Source organism: Arachis hypogaea, chromosome 13 (genome assembly GCF_003086295.3).
Source record: "Arachis hypogaea cultivar Tifrunner chromosome 13, arahy.Tifrunner.gnm2.J5K5, whole genome shotgun sequence".
NCBI classification, from domain to species: Eukaryota; Viridiplantae; Streptophyta; class Magnoliopsida; order Fabales; family Fabaceae; genus Arachis; species Arachis hypogaea.
In genome coordinates this window covers 39,506,564-39,524,059 of record NC_092048.1, presented here as the reverse complement: position 1 = coordinate 39,524,059, position 17,496 = coordinate 39,506,564, and the positions used below count along the sequence as shown (strand labels likewise).

Below are 17,496 nucleotides of genomic sequence, written 5' to 3'. Positions count from 1 at the left end.
TTTTGGCTCCATTAGTGGCTCGTCGTGGCTGCTCTTGATGTGTGTGTGTCGCCTCTTTACCTTCTTGCTCCATCGTTCCAGTATATATCTAGGTGACACTTGGCTTACTTGTTCGAATCTTAACACGCTTAGTGCGTGACGACACAGTATCCCTCTCGACTCGAATAATAAGCATTGGCATTTTACCTCGGCTGCAACTGAGTCGTAAGTAACCACAAACTTGTTGAATATTGAGCTGGAAACTTGTTCTCCGACTTCGTATACTAAATAGCCTAGAGCGAAATTCGTTAATTTGGTGATGCAATTCGCCTTTCCTCTGAATTGCGCTTAGACTTTCCTAAACTTTTGATGAGTGTACGCATCTTGAAACTGAGCTTCAATGGAGGATTTGTTTACACACGGTATGACCGTATGAAAATCTGCAGCATCTGATTCTCTCTCTGCTTGCTCCCTGCTTCCGAGGCAATTATCGTATTGTTTGACGAACTGAATAAGCGAGCTGTTCCGGGTGATAAACTTGTTAAAAAATGAATGCATGCTCTCGCTCCTTTGTGTGCTTCTCATCCCTGTCCAGAAGTGGTGATCCAGATAGATAGGAACCCATATATGACGGTCTTCATACAGATCTGCAGAATACACCCAAACACAGACTATAAATACACCCGATAAAACATGCAATTTACACCTCTGCTACAGATTTTAAAAAGACATTACCTGAAAGCCACTTGTTGTCCGCAAGACCAAAATTGAGCAGAAAATCATTCAAATTCCTATCGAATGAGTCTTTGCTGTGAGAGTTCCAAACAACTTGGCTCATTTCTTGTACAATATTTGCATGTCCCTTGTACCCATTTAATTTGCTTGGAATCTTCTTCATGATGTGCCAAATACACCAACAGTGAATTGTTGTTGGCATACAGGCCTCTAAAGCCCTTTACATTGATGCGCATTGATCGGTGAGAAACCCTTTCGGAGCATTTCCTCCCATGCAACGAAGCCAACATTGAAATAATCATTTGAATGATTCAATTTCTTCGTTTTTCATCAAAGAGCATCCGAAAAATGTTGACTGACCATGATGATTCACCTCGACAAAAGAACCACATACCAAATTATACCTGAAATAAATTACCATAGTGCAGAATGCAAAATCATTAGGTACACCCCAACAAATGCTTCGTATACACCCAAAAAATAGCCAATATACACCTCTGCTACGGATTCATAAAAATACATTAATTTAGCATCATAAATAGGGACAGTTTGTTACCTGTTTGTATTGTAGGTGGTGTCGAATGAAATGACGTCTCCGAAATACTCAAAGGCAGCTCTGCTTCTTGCATCGGCCCAAAAAGCCAGCTTAATCGATTGATCCTCCTCGAGTTCGAGCTCAAAAAAGAAATTCTAATTCTTCTCTTTCATTCTTAACAAATATTTCCCGAATTCCTTTGCATCTTCTTGTTCGGAAACATTCCGCACTTCCCTGGTAATGTAATTCCTCACGTCTTTTTCGATAAAATTTAACTCGCGGTGACCCCCGGCAGCCGCAACAAATGATTGGTAGGTTTTGCTTGGTCTGATACCGGCCTCCTCGTTATTCTCTATTGTACGACGAATGGACATGCTTAGTTCCCTGTGCTGTTTGAGCATCTCTGCTTTACTTGGACAGCAGGGGTGTGAATGATCCAGCACAACCTTTGAAATGATTCAAGCACCGACATCCTTCAATGTGTGTATATAAATTCTTGCAGGACAGTTTAAACCGGCTGTCGGATTGGTCTTCTCGGTCGGAGATATTTTAGATTTCCATTTTTCCTCTCTGCTACATGTAATCAGTTGATTCTTAATCTCGTTTCCCTTCCTATTTGTGCTCCGAACTCTTGTAGAGAAACCTGCAGCCTTGGCGTAGTTCCTGTAAAATTTTCCAGCATTTTCAAGGGTGGTAAAAGTCATTCCAACCTTCGGAACAAACTGGTCATCAACAACCGAGAGAGGCTGCAGAATACACCCATAGATATGATTCAAATACACCCATAGATATAATTCAAATACACACAATCATGTCTGATATGATACACCAGAACCGCAACAACTCAACTAAAATGACAATAAAAGCCATAAACTGTAAATACACAGGTTGCAGAATACACCATATCAAAAACTAAAAACACACCCAATCATGTCTGATATAATACACCTGAACAACAACAACTCAATTAAAATAACAAAAAAGCAGTAAAGTGTATAAATACACCCACACTTCTAGCAGAAATATACCCAAAAAAGGTCTGATCTACACCCGAGCGTCTGCTATAAATTCCAGATAATTAATCAAAACTAATACATTACATTCAATCCACAGATTTATCTTCATGCATTATTTTGACAGTCAATGTTCACGAATTATTCCCCTACACATTGCTATACAAATTACTGCAACAAAATTCATAGTAATTTTATGTAAATCAAACCTCAGGAACTTCGTTAGATTCAAATTCATAGTCCACTTCGCCTGGATTCAGCTGACAATCTGAGGTTGAATCATCCATTATCTTCAAAAACGAATTCAAACTTTGATTTCAGAAATCGAATAGAAAACGAAGATGGAGTTGCAGAGTGAGAAACAAACGTAAATGATAAAGAACATACCAGTGAGAAAGGAGGGGAAAAAATGATCGAGAAGAAGGAGGAAGACGCGCGAGAAGAAGAACAACCAAATCTGAAAATAAGGAGAACGAAAAAGGAAACAGATCTTTTAAATTTGGTAGTTATATATACGCATGATATTTATATAGCGCGTGTGTTCAACGTATGTGTAGCAGCGCGTTTTTTGGGTTTATTACTTAATGAACTTGTAAAGCATACAAGCCTTAATGGCTTGTATGCAGAGCTTTTCTCTTATCATATATACTATTGCAGTAAAGACTAATCATAATCATATATTTTAATTAATCATGGTGATAATACTTTCCAATTCTCTTTTGAAAAGGAAAACGATTTAATCTGGGTGGAGAAGGAGATACCATGGTTGTTCAAAAATGATATCCTGAATATTAAAAGATGGTCAATAGACATGAAAGTGGTGAAGGATACTTTTTGTTTTGTTCCAATTTGGATCCAATTATAAAAGCTGCTAGAGTATTATAAAACAAAGGAATTGAAAAGGAAAATTGGATAATTTCTCGGTGTTATTCTTGATTTGGATGTCTTTCTTGTCAAAGGAAAGGAAGTGAGGATAGTGAAGGTGAGAATCTCCTCAGATGTAACTCAGAAATTGGAGCAATCGGTAAAAATTGCAGGTCCTAATGGTAGAGTAATAACAATTCAACTGCAGTATAAAAGAATAGGATGCTTTTGTTCCTTATGTGGCCATTTAGGTCACGAGACTCAGAGTTGTTCTAATACTCAAGAAGGTGGTAATAAAGATGATAGCCTAGAAGGTGAATGGGAGGAGTGGTTGAAGACAGACCAGACGAAAAAAAGAATTGAGGCTATGAAAGAAAACACTTGTTGTAATTATTCTATAATTAGTACAGATTTGTTTATATTAGGATAGATTTGGTGCAGATTTGTTTTGAATAGCTTTTATTACCTATTATTTTCTTTCCTTAATTAGGTTGTAAATAATCTTAATATTCTGTATGTAATCACACTCTAAGTGAAACAATTCAGAAATAATATTCAAAAATCTTCTTTTCAAGTTGGGATAGAGGTTGCTTACTCTAGACAAGGCATCTTTATTTCCCAAAAAAAATATATCCTAGATCTCCTCAAAGAGATTGGTAAGTTGGATTGTAAGATAACTGGAGTGCCCATAGAGAAAAATCATAGAATTGGAAATGATGAGAAAAGCCCAAAGGTGGAGAAGGCACAGTACCAGAGGCTTGTGGGAAAACTCATCTACTTATCACACACCAGGCCTGACATAGCCTATGCAGTTAGTGTGGTTAGTCAATTCATGCATGATCCAAGAGAGAGACATTTGCAGGCTGTAAACAGAATTATTCAGTACTTGAAAGCCTCTCCAAAGAAAGGATTGCTATTCAAAAAGGAAGGGATTTTATCCATGAAAGTATATACTGATGCTGACTACGCTGGATTAATTATTGCTAGGAGATCCACCTCAGGATATTGCATGTTCTTGGGTGGAAACTTGGTGACATGGAGGAGCAAGAAGCAAAATGTAGTTGCAAGATCAAGTGCAGAGGTGGAATTTAGAGCCATGGCCCAAGGGATTTGCGAATTATTATGGATGAAGATCATACTTGATGACCTCAAAGTAAAGTATGAAGCTCCTATGGAACTGGTTTGTGATAATAAGTCTGCCATTAGTATTGCACACAATCCAGTTCAACATGACCGAACAAAGCATGTAGAAATAGACCGACATTTCATTAAGGAGAAATTGGACAATGGTCTTATAGCCACCAAGTACATTCCTTCAAGACTCCAATTGGCAGATATGTTCACTAAGAGACTTCCCACAGAGCATTTAAAAGACCTTACTTGCAAGCTGGGAATGATAGATATACATTCACCAGCTTGAGGGGGAGTGTTGTAATTATTCTATAATTAGTACAGATTTGTTTATTAGGACAGATTTGGTGCAGATTTGTTTTGAATAGCTTTTATTACCTGTTATTTTCTTTCCTTAATTATGTTGTAAATAATCTTTATATTCTGTATGTAATCACACTGTAAGTGAAACAATTCAGAAATAATATTCAAAAATCTTCTTTTCAAGTACACTAATTCTAGTAACCCGAGATTTGGCTGACAACAGGGAGAGAGATCGAAGAAGCCTACTTCAGTGTGTTTGCTTCGGAGTTTAGAAGCCTTATCAATGGAGGAAAAAGGGAGAGGTAACCAGGATGGACAACCTCTGATATTGCAGACTAGGAGAGGCAATAATAATATGCACAACGAGGTTACAATGGTGGTTCAACAACAAGGGCCAATAGAGAATACAATCACAGAAGATAGCGAGCAGAATCTCAATCAGTCACTCAAGGCCATTTAGTTTTTTTTTTCTCAATAAACAATTAGCCTTGCAGTGAAAACTTTACATTCTAATCAGAACCGAGATATAAGAGGTACTTAAGCTGGGGTTTCAACTAATAGACCAAAACTCAAGCATTTGGCAAGGAGTATTGTGGTAGGAAAAAATTCAGTAGCAGGAACTAAACGAATATACTCTGAACTCAAAAGAGAGAATAGGTAGCAGGGAGATAATATGGAGGATATGATCATGGCTAAAATGGGGAACGGTGCCAACCTACAATTCGCAACCTAACTCAATGAAGATGCTCTTCTGTAACTGCCGGAGTTTGGAGAAGACCCTAGCAGTTCACAATATTAAAGGAATTTGTCAATTCCATTATCCCGAAGCACTATTTCTCTATGAAACTAAAAATAATGCTTCATTTGTTCAGTTAGTGTGACAGATTGGGCTTCAAAAACTCTTACTGTATTGACCCTCAAGATACAACTGGGGGTTTGGAACTTGCTTGGAAGGATGAAATTTTGGTGATTAAGTCTACGGATTTCTTTATACATTATAGCTAGTTGAATTCTAGCAATAGCAAATTATGGAATATGGTGGCTGTTCATTTTCATAGTAAGAAAAACCTCAGAAATCAGCAATTTGAAAAGGTAACCCAAATTCTTTCTCCAAGGTTCATATTTTTTAGTAAAATCAAACAGTGTCGTCACAACATTGTTCAGTAGCATATTAGAAATCAAAGCAATTTGGAGAAGCTGATTCAAGAGATAAAGGTAAAGCTAGAAGCTGAAAAAGCAAAGAATGGCCTAACAAACAGAGCTACTATCCTCTTTTTGGAATCCACCCTACAAGATTCTATAGAGAAGGAGGAATGGTATTGGAAGAAGTCTACAATGAAGTAATTACAATGGGGAGATCAGAATATTAGATTCTTCTACTCCAAGTTTAGAATGCATTCTAGACACAACCAAAGTGAAAGGTTGAAAGATATGAATGGTGAGTGTTATTTAGAAACAACTGGTATTGGCAGAATTGTTCAATCTTTCTATGATGAATTGTTCACTACTTCTAAGTTCTAATCCAGATGATCTTATTGAAGTTTTGGAGGGTTTGACAACTAAGGTGACAAGTAGGGAGAACTGCATTCTTACGAGACCAGTAACTGAAGGAGAACTTAAATATGCTATTTTTTATCAGTCTCTTAACCAAAACCTTCAGTAGGTTTCATAATTACTTCAGACTGGTGGTCACTGGAATCCATCACTTATTAACGCCTATTTTTTTCCTTCTGTGGCTCAAAATATATTTAGCACTAGAAAAAATTCAGGCCTAGACAAATTAATATGGAGTAAAGAAAAGAGTGGTTCTTACTCTGTGAATTCTGGTTATTCAGTTGCATTCAGATTTTTCCACGTCCCAATAGAATTTCTCTTGGTAGTTTTCACCTAGAAGATGATTTGGAAGTCAATTTGGTCCATCAAAGCCCTAGCAAAAGTTAAACTCTTCGTTTGGAGAGCTATCCATGGAGACATTTCGGTGAATCAGCGCACTGAACTAGAATCCTCAATTTCTCAACCATATGTCCTAAATATAAGAATGCTCCAGAATTAGTCATGGACTGCTTAATTAATTTTTCACAGGCATCAAAGATTTGACAAGACTAGGAGTAATGAACGTACCTACTGTAGAATCAGACCTCTAGCCATGGTGGAGAAACACAGTGTTATGCCTTGGTATTGAAAGTTTGAACCCCCGAAAGAAATCCACAATTACAGCAGCCATGTGGAAAATCTGGCTAAGTTGCAATCAATTGGTCTTTGAGAATAAGGATATACAGCCACAAGAAATCGTTGCAGCAGTAAAAAACCTCGTTGCCGAGCTCATGGCGCGGGACTGGTAAATTAATGATAGGATATAATAAATATTAAAAATTTTTATGTTTTATAGAAATAAATTAAATATGTGTAAATTGAAGTTAAATTTAAAATGTGTTTTATTTTAAATAATTTGTAGTACAAAAGATTTGGAAGTTGGAGTTGTACAAAGTGATATTTTTATTTGGTGGTTTGATTTTTGCATTTATTTTAGTTGATGGACTTAGTCATCTTATGTGGCGCTCGTCCTCTTTTTTTTGTTGGTTGTTAGAGTTGGTGCTTTTTTCTTTTTGTCGTAGGTTCTTGCAAAGACATGTTCTTTATGAATTGTTGAGTTTGATGCACTTTCTATTGTGTTATTTGGTTTCATCTTTGTATGTATGCTCTTCTTCCGAAGATGTGTCTTGAATTTGTATGGTTTTCTTTCTCCTTAATCTCTTGATGGGGTGGTGCTTCAATGTCATTATTTTTCTAAAATATCATTAGATTTGAAGCAGTTGTGCCCAATAAGTTTTTTGCGTCGCCATCAAATAGTACAAAAGTTGTTGTAACACTTTTATCTAAAACCTTTAATTGAATTCTGAACCTAAAATAAGTATTGGGCTAGCAACTAATAATTTGATAGATGAGATTATGAAAAGTATATAGAGTTACTTTATTGTTGGATATTGTGGTGTTTGATTACATGTGCCACAAATGTAGTTGTTTCTTTTTTTTTATATGCTTTTTTCTGACACTTTTTACATTTAACATAGTTTCATCCTAATTTGTCATCAATTTCTTTTATAGTTGCTAAAATTGTGAAAATCTTTTCCTATTCCAATATTCAATTTATGTTATCATTAGGTATATGGTATTTGAGTAAGTATGAATGTGTGATGTATGTTGTGATTTTTTTTGTCATACCTGATCATCAGATTCTCATTGCATGGCCATTAGATCTTGGATAGTTATTCGATTTCTAACCATTCTGCTCTGAAAGAATGATGCTCTATTGAGTAAGGTTGAGATGTGCAGTTCGAAAATAAATTTTTTGTGCTAAATTTGATGTTATGTAAAGGAATAGTGATAAGAGACTTATATATGTAATTTAAATGGTATGGAATTTGAATACTTATAACGTAAAATTTATTATGATTAATAATATTATTATGACATTTGTAATATGGATGTTTATTACTTTTAGTGAGTTATTTATAAAAATTAATAAATTAATTGTTGCGGTTATAAATTTATTGTATTGTTTATAACGGTAAGATATAATAAATATAGGAATATGAATTCAATGTATTTAGAGGTTACAAATGTATTGGATTCTATTTTTTAGTTTTCTATTTGTATATTTTTTTTTCGTTGATTTGGAAATAATAGTTGATCTGCCAAGAATTGAGTGGTTGATTTTAAAGTTGTGCCAAATAATAATTATTCTAAAGTTGGCAATGCAATTGACGTAGCCAATGGCCTAAACTTATGGAGTTGCCGTTAACATAATTATTGTAATAATTATATATTTAGATTTGTATCCATGCATGATGCATCTTATATGTACAAATATACGCAACAAAAGCTAAAAGTTAAACATTTTTAGTAAAAAAAAAGAAAATAGTTAATTAGTGTTTTGAGGTAAACATGCATGCATGATGCATCTTATATACTACCAATGTATCTAATATATGAAAATGTATGTATAATATCATATATTTTTTGGTTTCGTTTTGATACTCTTTTAATAAATTTGTTTTTTTTTTTTAATTTTCAAATATTCTTTTCAAATTTTATATTGGTAAAATAAAATAGAATTTGTTTTTAATAATAAGTAAAAACTACAATAATAGTTCTTTGTACCTAGTGTTACTTCTAAAAATTAAAATAATTTTTTTTATCAAAGATACAGAGACTCGAACTCGCGACCAATATGAGAGACTATGCCATTTGAGATATAATTCATTGGCAAAAATTAAAATAATTATAATAAACATAATTATAATAATAAAATATAATTTTCATTTTTTAAACTTTTAATTTATAAATTAATTGTTGCAGTTATAAATTTATTGTATTGTTTATAACGATAAGATATAATAAATATAGGAATATAAATTCAATATATTTGGAGGTTACAAATTTATTGGATTCTATTTTTTAGTTTTTTTATTTGTATATTTTATTTTTTTGCTGATTTAGAAATAATAGTTGATTTGGCAAGAATTGAGTGGTTAATTCTAAAGTTGTGCCAAGTAAGCAATATTGCTGACATGGCATTAGTAGGAGAAAAGAAATGTCTTAAAAGTAATGTGGTGCATGCTTATGTATCTACTTTTATATATTAAGAGTAGATTTCTTATTTTAATGTTTCTTTCTTTGATGTATTCCTTTGGTATTTATCATTTCTTATTATTGTTGTCCAAGTTGGATTTTTTAGAAATCAATAAAAATTCCTGTCTTCAAAAAAAAATAATATAACAATAAATGCTTTTTCAAATAAATAATGAACATAGAAGTGATAGAACAGATGTATCCCCTTTAAAAAATGGAAATAGAAAGGAGCGGAGCGGGTTGACTGTGTCGTCTTGTGCTGAATCGAGTGAGTGTGATGAGATAGATTTAGAAGATGAAACCGAACTGGGAGCTCAAGAATTGCTGCAACCACGAGCAAGTGGTGTTTCTTGTCACTGTTGCTGTCTGCACTGTGCTTATACTTGCACTCTGGAGAACCTTGCTACTCACACCCTTTAAGCTTGTTACTGTCTTTCTTCATGAGGCAAGCCACGCCGTTGCTTGTAAACTTACATGCGGCCATGTATGCCTGTCACACTCCTCCTTATTATTAGTAATCAAGATTCCAATCATTCAATAAGCTCATTGCATTCCTCATTGTGTGCCAGGTAGAAGGAATCCAGGTTCATGCTGATGAAGGTGGAACAACCCAAACCCGTGGAGGCATTTACTGCTTCATCTTGCCAGCTGGATGTATCTTTCTCTTACTCACTCTCTTTTCTTTTTCTTGTTAATTATTGCATTTTGATTTGGTGAGAATGGAATCCATCCAGATCTTGGTTCATCATTTTGGGGGATGATCTTGATACTTGCGTCAACAAAGCTTCTTACCGCTAGAATAGCTGCTGCTTGTTTTATTGCTGCTCTACTTATTGTCCTCTTTGTAGCCAAAAATGTATGTCAATGCAATTCATTTTATTATTATTATTATTCTTGATATGCTATGACAAATTAAACTGAACCTTCCCTTGTTCTTCATGTTTCATGCAGTGGACTCTCCGAGGACTTTGCATTGGTATGTCATATGTGCTTACTGCTTCTATAATTATACATGATGAAAAAAAATCGTTCTTGTATACTTAAATATATATTCTTTGTTGAGGCCTCGATCAGGATTTATCATTTTCCTTGGAATAATATGGATTCTGCAAGAGACAACCAAAGTTCGAATACTACGATATGTTATCCTGTTCATAGGTAAATACCAAATACGGAGATTCATAATTAGCTTCAGTCAGTTAGCAATGTGACAATTTTCATTTAAATTTTATATTACTAACAACTTGTAAAATAAAAATGCAGGTGTGATGAACAGCTTGTTTTCTGTTTATGGTATGTGTTTGAGGACTAAATGATCCAATTTATTGATAATCTGGTGATACATTATTCTTCCTTATATGAAAAATAAACTGCAGATATCTATGATGATTTGATATCGCGTCGAGTGCATTCGAGTGATGCAGAGAAATTCGCACAGGAGTGCCCTTGCCCTTGTTCTGGTGTTGGATGGGGTGTTATTTGGTCAGTGTATTTATTTGATTTGCTTAGCTTAGCTTAGCTTCTTCTAATGATTTTATTAATTCATAATCTACTTGTTGGGTTGCATTTCATTTCAGGGGTTTGATATCATTTGTGTTTCTATGCGGAGCTGTGTACCTGGGTGCTGTCATCTTGTCCTAACGCAGACTCAATCTCATTTTCACCAAACCCAAAAGCTCCATTTGTAAAGTGGAAACAAGACTCTGCTTTCACTTCAGAAGAAAAGACAAGAAATATGTACAATTCATTAAGGACAATGTTACCGATGATTATTTCCTTCACAATCTACTCTGTATTATAGCCTTTACTATCGCTGATTATTATCTGCATAAATTAAAATAATATATTGACTCTTTATTTTAAAATTAAAAAAAAAAAAGAATTGTTTTTCAAAAATATGAATTTTTGAAAATATAATGCTAAATATTTTTAGAATATTAGTTTTTCAAAATAAGTTTTTCAAGTCCATAAATGTTAGAATATTCGTTTCTCATCCTTAAATTACTACTAATTATAGATAGAATAGCAAGTTCCAACAGCATTACAAGATAACATAGATTGTGCATCAACGAAATACGGTTAGTATGTTGCAGTGCGAGGCTCTCTTCAACACACAAATAGCTTTAATATAATGAAGAAGAAGAAGAAGAAGAAAAAGAAGGCATTCACATTGTTGAATTGATATCAAGAAAGAGATGTCGCGGATACTCAATTGGGACGAGTTATCCCAAGCATCCACGTGGCAGCTCAAAAAGTGCTGCAATAAGGAGCAGGTGGCGTTCATGATCACTGTCTCTGTTTACAGCATCGTGATTTTGGTGCTATGGAGAACCTTCTTGCTGAAACCGTTTAAGCTTATAACGGTATTTCTGCATGAGTTAAGCCATGCCTTGGCTTGTGTTCTAACATGTGGCAGTGTGGAAGGAATGGAGGTTCATTCCGACGAAGGCGGAGCCACCAAGACCCGTGGAGGCTTGTACCTGTGCATCTTGCCAGCTGGATATCTTGGTTCATCATTTTGGGGCATGCTCTTCATCCTTGCATCCACCAACCTTGTTTCTACCAGAGTTGCTGCTGCTTTTTTCATTGCTGCTCTTTTTCTTGTCCTCTTCATTGCAAGAAATGTATGTATGGGATCTCATCTTATTCAGTTCTCATCTCTCATTTTAATAGATTGATGAATGTAACCTTTATTGTTGATGTTCATGCAGTGGAGTCTTGGAGGATTATGTGTTGGTATGCATGTACTTTCCATATAGTGCATCATCAATTCACCATCATGATCATATATATATTCTTAGTATTATTTCCTTGTGTTGCTTGCTCTCAGGATTTATAATATTCATCGGGGGAACATGGTATCTGCAAGAGACAACCCCAGTTAAAATACTACAATTCATTATCTTGTTCATAGGTCACATTTTCTTTGAAGCACGGTTTATTTTATTTAATGGAACCCTTGATGCAGTTTTCAGTTTTCATTTGTCTTGTATATAATCAAAATGCAGGTGTAATGAACAGCTTGTTTTCCATTTATGGTACGTATTTAGAGATATCGAATTAGTGAATTAAATCACATTCTTGATTGTATGATGAAAAACTAATGAAAGGATAATGCAGATATTTATGATGACCTCATATCGCGAAGAGTAAATACAAGTGATGCAGAAAAATTTGCGGAAGTGTGCCCTTGTTGCTGTAATGGTGTTGGATGGGGTATCGTTTGGTGAGTATATCTTGTTATGTTTGATCAGATTTTGGAGGAAAAAACGATCACTTTTTACTCTTCATGTCATTGCAGGGGTTTCATATCAATCGTATTTCTCTGTGGAGCAATGTATGTGGCTACCGTTATCTTGTCGCAATAAGCCAGATTCTAATATACATATCATGATATCAAGATTCTCGGGTCATTTCAAATTACCCATGTCCATTTTTCACCCATCTATCTACTCATAAAGAAAAATGCTATGTGTTTGTTGGGTATCTTCTAAAAACTATAGTTCGGGCAAAACCGCAAAAGGCATTAGGAGTGTATGTGAATATTGAACTACCTTATTTTGTCATCAAAGTAATTCGTCCCTAAAACGAACACAAGGGCACATCTTTCATTCATAACATCAAGTGGAACGGTTTTCACATTCTTTTATTCATCAAGATTTTATTACTATTCTTTTTCTGCTTGTATGATCTGATTAGTGACATCAAATGGAGTTGTTTCTCAACAAGAAGCTTTTTCTAAAAATTGAACACCTGCGAATAAATTAAACCTTTTATCGGAGCATAAAAATTAGATACTACATTGTCAAAAACCAGTAATTCGAGAAGAAACATGCTCAAGCAAAAAACTAGGCAAAATTTTAACAAGCATTAATCATATGCAATTCTCAAAACAAATTCCAAGCTAACACTGAATCTAATTCTCTGCTATGGGATACTCGAACACGACATCTTTGCCAGACAGCTTCCTGTACACAGCAGAAAAGGTCTCCAACTTGTACTCCGTGTTGTTTCGCTCCTTTGGATCCAAGAAAACCTATCCCCATAAAAAGCACCAATGAAACATTTTATTAGAATTTAGAATATAAGAATGATTCAAGAGATGAATAAAAGTTTCGTTGAAAGCCAAGGCTTTACCTTCATAACTTTGGATCCATCGAGTCTATACCTCACACGCTTTCCAACAATCTCAGCAGGCAATACAATGTCCTCCAGCATTGCCTCGTGAACAGCAGTCAAGGTGCGGGTTCGGGGGCGTTGAACGGCAGAACCCTTCTTTGGAGGTCTCACTATCCTCCGGGTGGCAAGCAAGACTACATCCTAAAAGATTATGAGGAGTCCATTATCAAGATATAGCAACTTTAAGAAGTTAGATCAGAGAAGACATCAATAGGATTAACCAGGTAAAAAGTGTATTAAATGGGCAACTATTTGTCTACTTTTAAGGAGTTAATGAACGAATTGACACTTTCTCAGGAAGAGGGAGTACTTAGCCATATCATGTTGACACCAAACAAAATTAATTACCAACCATAACATATGAAGTTGATAAGACATCTTCCTCATAACGTTTATCCAATGAAGTATTAAACGACCCAGGATTACCATTCAATGAGCAGTAAGTTGCACCAAAATGCATGGTATATTAGTAAATCGAGATAAAAGTAGTAAGGTAGTAGAGCAGTAAGTTGCACCAAAATGCATGGTATATTAGTAAATCGAGATAAAAGTAGTAAGGTAGTAGATTGGTGCAGGGATTAACAAAGGACAGCCCGGTAGGTAAGCATCCTGCCTTACTACAGGGTTCGGGAAGGGCCACACTCAAAGGATGTGATGATGATGATGATTAAACCACTATGGGATAGCACGATTTACGTGCAATTAGCTACTCCACACCCCCTAGCACTGCAACAACCTAATTCACACTCTTAACACGATTAACATGCAAAACCCTAAACCTCAATTTATTATATATGTTTAGTTTATTTTGTCAAATAAAACATATCTTAGGAATTCGTTTTGTTATTTGAGTATTTTAAAATATATTTTGTTAAAATTGTAATTTTTAAACGTACAAAATGTGTTTTCTTAAAATAAAAGTGGCATATTAGATTAGGTTAAATGTGATGAGTAACATTTTGAAATTAGGGGGAGAAAGCACTTGGAATCTATGTATAGGGCATAATTGATTAATTTAAATTGGAAAATTGTAGTTATTTTTTTAATATAAACTTGACGAAGGAGCATCTAGATTAATTAAAAAACTTAATTGGCGTCGATGATTTAAATATATAGGACATATGATATAGCCAATTAGCCATGATGTTAGATTTTTCACCGTTATATGTATTATTATAAAAACAAATTGATTAATGTAAATTGAAAAATTGTAGTTAATTGTCAATTATAAATTATTCTTAAACCAAAATTATAATAAAAAATCATTAGAAAGAAACAAAATTATCTAATATATTGGACCAGCTCAATGTTAATTAGGTTTTTTTTTTCTATTACAAAATATAAAAAAATTTTAATTTTCAAAACAAATTAAAATCACATTATTTTTTAGGATTTAATTTTTTATTATGTTTTCATAAAGTTTGCTTATTTACGTAAAGTTTGTTTATGGACTCAAACAAACTTGCTTACATTTTGATACGATTTAACTTGTATTGGTATATTTTTATTTTTCAGTTAATTTAATTTATTTAAATAATTAAAATTTTAAATTATAAAATTTGAATTAATTTGTAATTTAAATTTAAATAGATATATTTTAAATTAATGATTCAATTTAGTTTTATAAAATTATATGTATTCGTATTATTGTACTCATATGATTAATTATATTTATTCGATTTAAAAAAAACCGTTAATTTTTAACTAAAAAATAAATACACTTGTATTATTTTTAAATTAAATTTTTTTAAATAAATGTAATCTTATTATTTTAATTTTTTTTAATTTTTTTAATTTAAATAAACATATTCGTATTATTTTAAATAATTTTAAAATTAATACAAGTAGGTTTATTTAAAATTTAAAATTTTAATATTTTAAATAAACATACTCTTATTATTTTAAAATTTTTTAAATTTAAATAAACGCACTCTTATTATTTTAAATAAATATATTCTTTCAATTTAAAAATAATTTAAATGTATTTAAATAAACCTACGCATATATTCTTTTAATTGTGCTAGGGTAGTGTGGGGTAGGTTGTTGCTCCCCTACAGTGGTTTAGGTGGAAAAAAAAAAAAAAAGATAAACCATGCTACCCTATAGTGGTTTATGAGCATCTCTTGAAAGAGTTTTATGCACAACTCGTCCTGGACTGTGCTGTTTCATATAATATCTAATACAGACTATCTTAGCACGATTTATATATTAGTAGGTTTAGGGAATTCACATTTTCGATTTTGATTTAGGAGAATCAAGTAAAATCAAGTAGAATCTATGTCGTCAAGTCTACACTCTACACATGAAAAAAGGTTAAGGGTTTGCTAACCTTGCCGCTAAACTTCTTCTCAAGCTCCCTAACAAGCTTAACATGAATCTTCCTGAAGCCTTTCCTCAATCTGTAAGGGACATGGATAACAACAGCCTTGCGGTTCTTCCCAGAAACATCAACTTGACTGCAGATCAAGAAAAATGTCATCTAGTAAGACATACTTAAATCAAATAAACCTTCATGCTCAGAGAAGCATGTAAGAGAGATCCTTACACTGCGGAATTGATATATAAATCCTTGAGGTCACTCTTAAGATCCTGGTTGGTGTTTTCAAGATCAAACAATGCCTGCAACAACAAAGGTTGAATGCACTCAGTGACTGTAATTAATACCAATTAGCAATATTTCAATGGCAGTCTCAAAATCAAACCTGCCCAACTGACTCTTCAAACTCAGTTGGCTCAGCATCCTTGTCTTTGTGGATTTTCTTCCTTGATGTGAACATCTTCACAACTCTACACAAACAAAAGGAATCATAAAATGGTACAATTAAGTTATAGCTTTATAAACAAAAAAAAATGCTTAATCATCGTTTGCAGATAATGGTGAAAAGTCTACGAAGCCTAACCATAGAATAAAAAATCAGAAAAAAAGAAATAATAGGACAAACATCAAATTGCCCATACAAGAAATCATCTTAACAATTTTGAATCAGCAATATAGCATTAAAGAATGTTTCTTGAATTTTTGACTGATTTCTGTAATCGGTTTAAGAATGAGGGAAAAGTAGAAGCTTTGTTGAATAGAAGAGGGACCTGAGCAAGACGCAGGCGCCGGGGATATGTGGAAGGAGTAAGAGTCACCTGCTCTGAGTTTGCAGCAAAGAGAAAACCCTAGGGTTTCCAATCAAACCTTCTCTTTTTTTTTTTTTTTTGGACGTGAACCTTCTCTTAAATTGAGTACATTGACGACTACGTTCGTTCTTTTTTTGGTCAGATCCAGGCCCAGAACCAAGGAAACGCGGGTCCAATCCGGGTCCGGACCCGGATTTCAAACTTCGTCCTCCTTCTCTAGGCCGCTGCGTGTGTGCGTCGCGTCGCTCTAACACCTCCGAACTCCAAGCAGACCTTCATCCGCCGCGAACATGCCACCGTCGCCCGCTTAACCCGCTAGGCCGGTTGCTTCTCGTGCTCGCATGGCTGTCGCGACCGTCCTTGGCTCCGGAATTGTCGGTCTTTCCTTTGCTTCGCTTCTCTGGTTGCATTGCAGCTTCCGTGACCACTTCCACACCGCCGTTCGCGTCGCCGTCCACCCCGCCATCTGCCTAGCTTCAAATGGTTGTCCTCTGTTCCAATTGACTTCGCGCCGTCTGCTTCAGCAGACACGTCGACCCCTCCATCGGCCTGGCATCCGTTGCCACCTCCGGCCTCCACCGAAGGTTGCATTGATACCTCGCCTTCAAGCCCGCTGGCCGCTGCTTTGCTCGTCCGCTTCGGAGGATGACGACTATGATTGGTTCAATATTGCAAATCTGGTTTCTATGGGCCTTAAACCCTTTCAATATTTTTGGTAGGGTCATGACCCAATTTATATACTAAACAACGTACATGGGCTTTGTCTTTGACATGCCTATGAAAATGGAAGTCCAAAAACAATGCTTTTATGTTTATCTAAAAATGACTCTTAGGAAGGGGTTCACATATTCCGTTGTACTTGATATGAATATGATGTTCCGTTCACATCTACCATTAAGATTTACATAAATAATATTAACGATCAAGATGTTGAGAGTTGTGTTTGACTGATCATCAAGATGATGGCTTCAAGGTGGGATTGAGACCCGTTGCACAGTT

The 17,496-nt window shown here is 34.6% G+C and overlaps 3 protein-coding genes across 3 annotated transcripts; 2 read left to right on the top strand and 1 right to left on the bottom strand.

The window, feature by feature from the left end:
• Window positions 1-9,391: 9,391 nt before the first annotated feature.
• Window positions 9,392-11,038, top strand: LOC112738159 (uncharacterized). Its single transcript, XM_025788483.3, has 8 exons — window positions 9,392-9,676; window positions 9,762-9,846; window positions 9,927-10,048; window positions 10,144-10,168; window positions 10,267-10,350; window positions 10,456-10,485; window positions 10,569-10,674; window positions 10,770-11,038. The coding sequence occupies exons 1-8, from the start codon at window positions 9,488-9,490 to the stop codon at window positions 10,831-10,833; spliced, it is 705 nt and encodes a 234-aa protein (XP_025644268.1). The 5' UTR covers window positions 9,392-9,487; the 3' UTR covers window positions 10,834-11,038.
• A 150-nt stretch (window positions 11,039-11,188) lies between these two features.
• Window positions 11,189-12,900, top strand: LOC112738158 (uncharacterized). Its single transcript, XM_025788482.3, has 6 exons — window positions 11,189-11,816; window positions 11,904-11,928; window positions 12,023-12,106; window positions 12,201-12,230; window positions 12,313-12,418; window positions 12,494-12,900. Exons 1-6 carry the CDS (start codon window positions 11,388-11,390, stop codon window positions 12,558-12,560), a joined length of 741 nt encoding a protein of 246 aa, XP_025644267.1. The 5' UTR covers window positions 11,189-11,387; the 3' UTR covers window positions 12,561-12,900.
• Window positions 12,901-12,952: 52 nt separating this feature from the next.
• LOC112738160 (small ribosomal subunit protein eS7) lies at window positions 12,953-17,278 on the bottom strand. The gene is made up of 6 exons (XM_025788485.3): window positions 16,459-17,278; window positions 16,074-16,158; window positions 15,917-15,990; window positions 15,701-15,827; window positions 13,330-13,512; window positions 12,953-13,228 (listed from the first exon to the last, which is right to left on the bottom strand). Exons 2-6 carry the CDS (start codon window positions 16,146-16,148, stop codon window positions 13,109-13,111), a joined length of 579 nt encoding a protein of 192 aa, XP_025644270.1. The 5' UTR covers window positions 16,149-16,158; window positions 16,459-17,278; the 3' UTR covers window positions 12,953-13,108.
• Between the last annotated feature and the right edge of the window lie 218 nt (window positions 17,279-17,496).

What these genes read in the sequence shown, in the direction of transcription:
- LOC112738159 (XM_025788483.3), top strand. Translation starts at nt 9,488, where the DNA reads ATGAAACCGAACTGGGAGCTCAAGAATTGCTGCAACCACGAGCAAGTG. An exon ending in CTTCATCTTGCCAGCTGGAT is followed by an intron (nt 9,847 to 9,926) that starts GTATCTTTCTCT and finishes GAATCCATCCAG; the next exon opens with ATCTTGGTTCATCATTTTGG. An exon ending in ATATGTTATCCTGTTCATAG is followed by an intron (nt 10,351 to 10,455) that starts GTAAATACCAAA and finishes ATAAAAATGCAG; the next exon opens with GTGTGATGAACAGCTTGTTT.
- LOC112738158 (XM_025788482.3), top strand. Translation starts at nt 11,388, where the DNA reads ATGTCGCGGATACTCAATTGGGACGAGTTATCCCAAGCATCCACGTGG. An exon ending in TCCTCTTCATTGCAAGAAAT is followed by an intron (nt 11,817 to 11,903) that starts GTATGTATGGGA and finishes ATGTTCATGCAG; the next exon opens with TGGAGTCTTGGAGGATTATG. An exon ending in GTTGGATGGGGTATCGTTTG is followed by an intron (nt 12,419 to 12,493) that starts GTGAGTATATCT and finishes ATGTCATTGCAG; the next exon opens with GGGTTTCATATCAATCGTAT.
- LOC112738160 (XM_025788485.3), bottom strand. Translation starts at nt 16,148, where the DNA reads ATGTTCACATCAAGGAAGAAAATCCACAAAGACAAGGATGCTGAGCCA. An exon ending in AGAAGAAGTTTAGCGGCAAG is followed by an intron (nt 13,513 to 15,700) that starts GTTAGCAAACCC and finishes ATAATCTTTTAG; the next exon opens with GATGTAGTCTTGCTTGCCAC. An exon ending in ATGGATCCAAAGTTATGAAG is followed by an intron (nt 13,229 to 13,329) that starts GTAAAGCCTTGG and finishes TTATGGGGATAG; the next exon opens with GTTTTCTTGGATCCAAAGGA.